This window comes from Echeneis naucrates, chromosome 9, assembly GCF_900963305.1.
Source record: "Echeneis naucrates chromosome 9, fEcheNa1.1, whole genome shotgun sequence".
Taxonomy (NCBI): Eukaryota; Metazoa; Chordata; class Actinopteri; order Carangiformes; family Echeneidae; genus Echeneis; species Echeneis naucrates.
This window is the reverse complement of record NC_042519.1, coordinates 23,266,970-23,276,821: the sequence shown is the minus strand read 5'-3', so window position 1 is coordinate 23,276,821 and position 9,852 is coordinate 23,266,970. Positions and strand designations below refer to the sequence as shown.

At 44.5% G+C, this 9,852-nt stretch overlaps 1 protein-coding gene across 1 annotated transcript; it reads right to left on the bottom strand.

The window, feature by feature from the left end:
• Positions 1-1,096: 1,096 nt before the first annotated feature.
• slc25a25a (solute carrier family 25 member 25a) lies at positions 1,097-7,250 on the bottom strand. Its single transcript, XM_029510347.1, has 10 exons — positions 7,089-7,250; positions 5,360-5,486; positions 5,136-5,223; positions 4,926-5,037; positions 3,371-3,529; positions 2,489-2,641; positions 2,288-2,395; positions 2,021-2,188; positions 1,654-1,804; positions 1,097-1,281 (listed from the first exon to the last, which is right to left on the bottom strand). The coding sequence occupies exons 1-10, from the start codon at positions 7,248-7,250 to the stop codon at positions 1,097-1,099; spliced, it is 1,413 nt and encodes a 470-aa protein (XP_029366207.1).
• Positions 7,251-9,852: the final 2,602 nt, after the last annotated feature.

Here is a 9,852-nt window from a genome sequence, read left to right as displayed (position 1 = left end):
GTCCATTAAAACACTAAAATTAACAATACTTCATTCATTCAGAGGCCTTTCCAGCTTCGATTAAAGTGCATTATGTTGCTCATCCTTCCCAAGCCCTTATTTTCCCAGTACAAATGTAAAACATTGTGTGCTCATCTGAATTAAACACTAACCTGCCCTTAAACCTGAGGTGAACATTAAGACATTTGTACTTTTTTTTTTTTTAAAGGGGCAAACAACTACACTCATTAACAGATGCCATTAAAGCAACAGTGACTCAGCAGTACAAACTCTAACCCCTTTTCTCAACAAAGCACCACACAAACAAATTTAGTGTTTATCGCCACATGTTAAGGCCGTTTCCTGGTGTTCAGATCACACCCTGAATGGAACCACACTGCATTTTAAAAACACAGTCGCACATTTGGCTCTCCAAACGGAAAACATTCTCAGTTTCCCCCTCTCCTACACGATAAAAACAATAAATACAGGATGGATGGAAATAAATAGTCATTAAGAAAGTCCGGTCATCATTCAGTCAGGAAGGAGGTGCAAATGTGCAAAAATCCTCATTTCTTCTAGAGGCAGAACAGTTAAAGAAAAAAAAAAAAAAACATTAATCTGCCAGGTAAGTTATTACAGACCAGTGCTGGTGATGCATGTTAAAGCTGACTGACCAGAACTTACAACATCAGACCAACATGGAGAAAAAATAACAAAAAACCAAACAGAAGTCTTGCTCAGGCACCAAAAACACTTAACGGCAGAATTAGCAAACAGGTTTTGGTCCCGGACTCAGTTGCTCACATTTGTCTCATTTCAGATTCCTTTTAAAACATAAATAGCAGCAGTCAGAATCTCCGGCACTGAGCTCACAGAGTTCATATCCTTCAACTCGGCCTCTCTAATGTTCACTGTCCTTTCTCGTCTTTCGTCAGCTGACATTCACAGAATGAGACGGCTTCACGAACCCCCAGAGGGGCCCAAAAAGGGGCCCTGGGGATTCCCCAACATGAGACATGGAGGGGGGGGTTGTGATGGATGTTTGGGTGAGGGTCACTTGGAGTATTCCAGCTTTTTGAAATCATGTGATATCAGAGAGGGGAGGGGCCGAGTGTCAGCGCGAGGTCACCCCCAGCTGGGTCTTCAGGTGTTCATACACCACGTAGCTGATGCTGACGGCGGGGATGACTTTGAGGAAGTTGGGGGCCAGGCCCCTGTAGAGTCCGGCGGGGCCCTCAGTCTGTAGGATCTGCCTGAAGAGGCCCGTCATCGTTGCCTGCTGGCTTCCTTCAGTGGCAGCTGGAAGAGACGACCGAACAGGTCATAAGATGAAACAAACAACAAGATGCACTGATGAAATAAAACATTCTACACTTAGATGATGATGATGATGTGAAAGTCCCTCCCTGACCACCATGAGGGAGGCATCCTCCTACAGAGGTGTGGTGCTTTAACCTTTAGATCCACATTAAGGCTGCTCTGTTTCCACTGTGACCAAGACTGTTCATTGACTGTTTTAGAAAACTCATCTATTTTCTAGATTAAAAAAAAAAAAAACAACACAAAAGTTGAACACAGAAAGTTCCTCTCCTGTGTTTGGGTTGTTCTAGAGCTGGTGAAAAGGTTCCATCTTTATCTGAAGGAGTTAGAGTTCCTGTTCTGAGGCCTCACCTTGTGCTTGCATGCGGGTTCGGACCAGAGCCAGGGGGTAACTGGCGAGCTGACCGCAGGTGCTGGACACAGTGCCGCAGGCCAGCAGGACGAAGACGCTGGGGTCGGCGCCGTTGATGCCGTACTGCTGCAGGTAGCTGTTCTTCAGAGTCTGAGGATGGAAAGATACAAGACAGTTAGAGGAAGTTGTTTCGTCCCACGGATTGTATCACTCAGACATCAGACAGAGTTGTGTCATTCAGTCACGAGTTCCCCGAATTCTGTTTCTCAACATCAACAATAAATCACGTTGTGTGTTTAAACTGGCAGACGTGTTTATAAACGCAACACGTTTACGGACAACAAAACAGAAGGAAGAGAAACTTGCCTCATACACCGCCAGGTCGATGCCAGCGTACGGGATGATGCCGAGCATGTTGGGGATGTATCCTTTATAGAAGGCGCCGAGTCCTTCCCTCCTGAAGATCTGCTTTGCACAGTCTGAGATCCCGGCGTACTGCCCCGTCTTCCTAAGAGCCAGACGAGTCTTCAGGACCTGGAGGCAGAATCAGACGGGAAAGTGTCAGTTTGGTTTATCTGGCAAGATGGCGGCTCAGTCTTTGAAGAGTTGATGAGCTATTAAAGTGATAATCACCTCCATGGGGTAGATGGTGCTCTGGGCGATCACTCCCGCCAGAGACCCGGCTACAAATCGCTCCAAGATGCTCAGAGTCTCCTTATTGCTGCCAATCAGACGTTTGATCTGGAAGAGGCAAGGAGAGGGGGAGGGGCTTAGTGAAATGACATCACAACCACAGAGTGTCAGACAGTTTTGCTACTGTGTCAAGCACCATACCTGCTCATACGCCATGAACTTCAGAGCTGATTCGGGGGCAATTTTGATGATGTTGACGCCGTTGCCTCGCCACAGCGACCTCATGCCGCCCTCTTTGATCATCTGCATCAGCCCGCTCATGATGCACATGTTGTTGGTTCTGGATCCGTAAACCTAAAGAAAGAAGAATCGCATAATTGATTGGTTGAAATAATCGACAGGGAACCAGCTATAACTGGATTTATTTTAACTTCCGATCAAACTGGAGCCAAAGTTTGGGACGTGGCACGGTGCCATCTGGGACACAACCTGAGCCAGCTGGGTCAGATTTGTTTGAGCAATGTAAGGGGGAAAAAAAAAAAAAATCGGGAAAATTCGACAACCAATCGAGCTCAAAGTTGACATGATCGTGTCAAAGTCTCAAGTCGACTTTCAACGAGGCGGCTGACGTAAAAATCGGGGTCACTGACACAGATCCCAAATCACACTTAGACCTTTGGCTCACCAGTGACAGCTGAGGTGACGCAGTCGAAGGTGTGACTGCCGTTCCTGAGCTGCCATTGGTCACAGGTGTTGCCAGGTTGTGTCCCGGACTCTGACCCCTCACTGTTACACACCGACGATTAATTATTAACACATTAATGACATTTTAGGCAACAACTGCACCCTATTGGGCAATCTGTCAACTTTCCACTTGAATAATTGCAGCTCCTGTTGCATTAATGGCCTCCAGGAGAGGACATAATGTCCCATGATCTCAATCAGTCCATCTTTTGAGTTGATTTGCATTAATAGGTTTAGGGAGGATCATATAAATTGTCAGTCAGTAAAGATGAGAATCTCCATCCCTTCCTGAAAGGGACAGTCCCCAGAGTGGTCCCAGCTTTGACGTGGTCATCTTACCTGCATCATGACTTTGAGTCGGTCCAATGGGGCCGTGCAAGTCCTAGAAACGGCGCCGGCTCCTCCACCTGCGACCAAATGTCTCCACCACATCCCGGTCTGCTTCTCCTCCATGGTGAACTCATCGGGCACCATCAGGTTCTCCCCCACATCGAATATCTGTCAGCAGGATGGAGAAATGTTGAGGTTTTCAGCAGATAAATGAGAACACACCAAGACAGCCAATGATGTCACAGTATCTTGACGTTTTTCACATGCAGGAACCAAAAGTGCCAGAAATCCTTTCAGTTAATGTTTAAAATGATTTCCTCTTTGCTGGAAACCACCTTAAATTCCCTTAATAACCCAAACGCCCACTGATTCTGATTATTTTTAACCAAACATCCGGTAAGAGGTGAAAATGAGAACTGCAGCTCTCCGTGTGAACTGCTGTGCACATTTTTCAGAACTGGTGGATTGACATTTTTTTTCTGTGACTTCACAGGCAGCTCTTCACTTTGTGTGACAGATCGTCCTGCTACATTCAAAGTTCAACTGCATGAGTTATGCTGCAGGGCTTTTTTTGGCAGTGCAGCTCAGGAGCTCATAGATGATTATGGACACACTGTACTGCCTTCAAATCTCAGACATGCAGATCTCAAAGATCTCGATGAACGCAGGTCAAAGAGTGTAACTGCAGGGGGGTAAGTCTCAAAATCATCTAGGTCACCAACAGCAGAGCCACGTCTGGGCCCCTTTAACTGCACAGCACCTACTCTGATTAATGTGGTCCAGATGGGTTTCCATAATTCTGAGAGACATTTAATTTAGTTGTTGCTTGTATAATTTCACATTCAGCTTGTTGCTGTGTCACTGAGGCTTATTGGCTCTACAGCAGGCTGACATTAAACACCTGACTCTGTTTCACAGCTCATCTTCCATCAGTAATGTGACTGCCTTTTGTTTGACACCAGACTTATCCCCAGAGTTGGTTCATTCATTCAGATCAATCAGCACAGAGACTGTCGGGCTCATTAGCTCGCTGCTCAACTGAAATAGCTTGACACAAGATCACGCTGTCCTCCTGTGGGAGCTGTGCTACATCGCTTCAGTCTTCGCCCGCTCTGATTTACTGCTGTGCCCTTTTACGTAATGCTGAGACAAAACGGCAAATCCTTCCTGTGTAATCTCCTCAGAATGGGACCAATTCCATTCATGGAATAACAGAGCTTAATCCCTGACGCACAACTTGTGGTCGCAGGGCATTTCAGGGAATTTGCTGCTTAATTAGCCTGTTTCTTCCCGTCTTCCTCCAGACAGGACAGAGATGCTCCACCTTGTGCCCTTTGATTAGTTAGACCTGCAGTGACACCATTATCAGGTGCCCTGATACTCTTATCAGATTGAAGAGCGGGAAGAAATAGGACATCTGAACATTTATGTAACACCAGCAGCTGAGTCATTCTGCCATATGAATCTCTACCTCCTGGTCAGGAGAACATTGAAGCTCTGCTGTTTCCACAAATGCTCCCCTTTAAAGCTGAATTAGTGTTTCACTTCACCGTGTTGCACTAACCGTGGAGTGTTTCCAGTAGAGGATGATCTCAGGAATGCTCTCAGTCTTCTCCACCATCATGTAGTTGCTCCAGTCTTTACTGCTGATGGTTATCATTCCGTTTTTATCCATGCTGTAAAAAAAAGAATAGAACACAAAAGGTGCATTTTTGGCTCATGCTCAACAAGATCGTCCAAAATTTAAGCAAATGAAACGGATGAATGAATTTACCTCTTAAGGACTTTGACTGCATGCGGCAGAGAAATGTGCACACCGAGGTCATGAAGAGACTGCATGAACTCTCTGGGATCAACGTGACCTTAAAAGGAAACAGACCACACTTGAGAAAAAGGCGCTCACGCCACAGCTGGCACAAAGTGAAAGAATGAAGGCCTCAAGTATGTGACCGATGCATCTGAAACAAAATCAAAAGTTCAGTAGCAGCAGAATCACACCTGCATTTTTCCTGTCCATGCTTTGCACCACAAGCTTCAGGTCTTTCTCGTAGTCCTGCAGGTAGTGAACAAACTCCTCGAAGTCCAACTGTCCGTCCGAGTCACGTTCTTCCCTTTTTAGGGTTTTCTGCAAGAAAAACGTGAACACAGCAAATGAAGAGAAGTATTTCATTCAATAAACAGACAATACTATTCCCCAAGGGGGAACTTTAAAAGAGAAAAGTCCAAATGTTGATGTGTGAAAAATCTAATTCTACTGAGGCAGGGTGGTGTTACAGTATTCTACACAGTTCAGTGGAGAAATCAGTTTAATCAGCCGGAGGCATTTTGCAGTGGTATGCAGGAGTCATCTGCCCTGACACATAAAAGTCACTTATGAAACCGGTACAGCATGTTCTGAAATGTACCGAATGTAAAATTAATAACTAAAGCCTGCACAACTAATAACCCTCCTACCCACACCTAAACAGGGGAGATTTAAAGGGGGCCCCAGCTGGCTTGTGTTTCATGACTTGACAGGATGCCATCGTGACCCATTTGCCAAGCGACAGAGCTCTTGGCTCTTGAATGACGGCAGTGACGTCTAATTCCTCCTGAAATAGGGGCGGGGGGGTATTGGAGTAAGAATCTGGTCCAACCTTGCCCTTTACTGCAAACTGACCTGCCAACTACTTTAATCTTGTCTAAGCCCAAACCTCCTGAGCTAAAACAAGATGAGGACACTGGCGGCCTCCACAGCCAAGACCTAACCCTATTACCCAACCCGCTGTCCTGAGTGCAGGCGTATGACTGCCACATAGACAAGATACCCTGCAGGCCATTTGTACTCTCCCTGCACCTCACACTATATCTGCAAGTGCATACATGTGACCTGCAGCAGTGGTTAAAATGAGAGGGGGGGTATCATGCCGTTTCATCGCACCTGCCTTCAACCTAAATGTGTGAAACTTAAGACAAAACCATAAAATGTTGCAGCTGTGTTCCAGACACAAAAAAGGACATCGAGTTTTCCTGCTGCAGAAGATATTCACTGGATCAGTTCATTAACCACAAAGTGAGCACAAAGATCTGACAGCCTGGGGGTGCAGGACAAAGTCAGAAACAGAGCTCTGGTCTCCGCAGGAAGGGAAATTTACTTTTGTGCTTTAGAACTTTCAGCCTCTGAATCACATTAATTAAACTTATGCATTTTTGCAGATAGTCGGGTTTCGTGCAGCGCCAGAAAGGAAACCAATCTGTACATTTAAAACAACTTCAGACTGATAGCTTTTTTCACAGTGCCATGTAATATCCAAATGAGTTCATGAATGATGTAAATTTCATGTGGGAGCAGAAAGTCCACCGAGAGCAAATATTTCAGATTCCTCTTTAGGGTGGATTTTCTCCGACAACGTGAGTGACACATCGCCGGTTCATTCAACCTCACATTCCGGCACAATTAGACAGTTTACACCTCAATATAATGACATGAGGGAACTTCTGGTTAGCTGAGGGGCCCTTGCAACATTCCCAAAAGCATTTTCATTAAAATTTTATGTTTCTGCAGTGATTTTTCTAAAAGCCGGTTATTGCGGCCTACTCGTAGAGGCTTTTCCACTAGCCGATGCTAACGCCTTAAGTCGCCCGGGAAAAAATGGGAAGATAAACATCGACCCCCAAAGTACCGAGTTTATCATAAATGCAAATAAAAACATTATAAAGGCATCTTTTAGTGAGCCCTTTAACTTACCTTTCGCCACTTTTGGTAGGTGGAGAACTCCTGTGACGGCAGGAAGACACTCAGTCTGTTAAAGACGGACTTCAGCTCCGACGGAAGCCCGTTAGACTCGAAGTATTCCACCTCCACCGGGTCGGAGTTGGACACCGGGACGTAAAGGCACAAACCGAGCATGTCGAGCTCCAGCCAAGTAAAAAAAAATCTACACTAAATAAATAATAAATAACAACGTATCTCCTCCGCCGCTGCCGCTCGGTACTGAACGCCGGTACGGAAGCGCCTGGTTAAAGTCTGCGACGAGGCCACGCCTCCTTACCGGAATAGTAAGGGGGCGCGGCCTCAGTGGCATGCAAGACCACTGTGACGTCATTTTTACTACTGGCCAATCAAAACCGACGTTCATTGATCCGGCTCGACTCCGGTGCCCGCCTTCCTGATTACGTAACAGCTTGTAGTATTCTGGACCAATCCCGTGCCCGGTCCGGCCAAAACTGACCAATCCCGTGTCTTCTTTCATTCAAACGGCGGGCCGCTTGGCGGGACATGCGACATAAAAATCATAATAATATTAAAACAATAATGATGATAGTGACAAAAATGATAATAATAATAGATAGAGAGATTGTCTCACTGTCTGTATATAACAATTTTAATAAAGAATTAGATAACTGGTCATCTGAGCTGGGTAAATCGGGTTTTGCTGGGTTGAAAAAATTAACATTCTTTAATTTCTACTCATTTTTGAATGAAAAGTTAAGAATTAGGTCTCAAATGACAGAAAAGAAAAATGTTTGAGTTGCCAAACTAAGCTGTCAACTAAGAGACTTCTCGTCTCCATTTTTAAAATTGTTTTACTTTGTTATTTTATCATGAACAGTAATGGACCAACATCCATCCTGAATCCTTAATGCTGGTTTCAGTTTTCGTCTTTATTGTTCCTGCATGCTGCATCAAAACAGGCTGACTGATTCAGAAAAAGTAACAACGAAGTGAAACAAGTCTAATTCATATGCAGGTCTGAATGTTTATGTGTTACTTTAGTTAGCATTTAATCCTGTTTTGTCACTGCTGCAGTGCACTTTTAGTTTTGTTGCTTTGTGTGTTGTGTACTCTGCTGCAGATGGAGCTGCATCATCTGACTTGGCCCGTGACGGAACAGGAGTTGGAGCCAAGCTGGTCCTGTGTCAGAACCGGCCTGAGGCAGACTGGATGGACACACCGACACTAAACTGGGAGACGGATGAGAGCCAAGAACCAAAAAAGGCACTGATGAAAGGCCAAGAGCTGCAGAGCTGAGGCCTCGAGGCCGTTAGCTGGTGCTGTCTGGGTTTACCAACAACACACACACACCTCATATTAACTGGGACAACCTTTGTTGGATTTAGTTATGGATCCAATTTGGGTGTAAGTACATGTCCAAAAGTTTTTGGACACATGCAGCTGCTCTGCACCTGTTTCCTTCATTTCTCAATCCAGCTGGACAATATTTTAGACAACAAATAACGCCCCCCCCCTCCTTTACAGAGCTGTTTTCCTGCCCTATCTGATAAAACATTAGCTGCGATTGAGAACGTTCTGGGTTTGAACCTTCTTATCTTTCTGGAGTCTGCGTGTTTTCCTTTTGTGTTGTTGGTCCCCAAAACATGCACATTTTGTTAATTGGTGACTTGAAATTGCTTGAATGGTTGTTTGCCTTTTTATGTTGTCAGTATGCAACATCCAGGCAACCTGTCTTGGTTGTACCCAGCCCCTTGTGACCTCCCACGGATAAACAGAATAGTTAATGGATTAATGTAGCTGCTTAGCTAAGAGCACACCGTATTTGGGAGACACACACCTACTGAAATAATCTACAGAATACATCCCAAAATGTTCCTTTCTGTCTGAATCTAGCTGCTGCTAAAATAGATGGTTTAATCTGATGGCTCCAGATAGGACTATGTATAAATGTAAGTGATCCCAGAGTTTCTAAATCAGACCTTGAAGGGACATCTGAATGTCAGTGTCATTGTGTTTTGATATTTTAAAAGCAGAGTCCGTGTTGACTGTTGACTAATACTAAACGCTGCATTCAAAGATCCAAATGTGTTTACATTAATTGCAAACTCAGCAGTGCATTAATGCAGCAGTTAAAGTCCAGTATGGACACAAACATGTTGGTGGAGCTTCTGTCTGTTGTCTATTGTCAAATCATTGGCGTCACAAAGCAGAAGGTAAACGATAAGTGTTACGCCAGACACACACGGTCTCATGACAAACAGGATCCAGCAGCACTTTAACCCGTGAGAGGAGACAAACAGTCCATATCTGAGGGGGGTAATACAGGTGAGAGGTGAGAAGGGGGACTGGGGCAGTCACACTTTTGCTGTTTTAATGAGGAGGGAGTAAAGTTTACAGCTGGATTATGGTGTTTTTGACATTTGGGACATACCAAGAAACAGGATGTTCCCCTTTCATCAGTTCATCCTATCAGTGAATCATACAGGGAACTAACTCGTTCTATTTTCTATTTCTATTTTTAGTTCATGAATAAAAATAAGATGTGAATTAAATTTTAGAAAATATAAGCCATTTGTTTGAGCATTGTGAACAACCCTTACTTTGTATGAGTCATTTATTTAGGTTTTGCTTTATTTGCATGTTGCCCAACACTGTGGTATTCAATAAGTACAAATACATTTGCATAGTTAGAAATTAGAAATACATGAACTGGACTCTGTCTCTCCTTCTGTCCTGTGCTGCTCTCTGTTGGCTGAATTATTGTCTGTCTCTCTGT

Bases quoted from the DNA above. Each gene is read 5' to 3' on its own strand.
- slc25a25a (XM_029510347.1), bottom strand. From the start codon at position 7,250: ATGCTCGGTTTGTGCCTTTACGTCCCGGTGTCCAACTCCGACCCGGTG. The intron at 5,487-7,088 runs GTAAGTTAAAGG...TTTTTCTTGCAG, and splicing joins CCTACCAAAAGTGGCGAAAG to AAAACCCTAAAAAGGGAAGA. The intron at 3,530-4,925 runs GTTAGTGCAACA...TCCTGCTGACAG, and splicing joins TCTACTGGAAACACTCCACG to ATATTCGATGTGGGGGAGAA.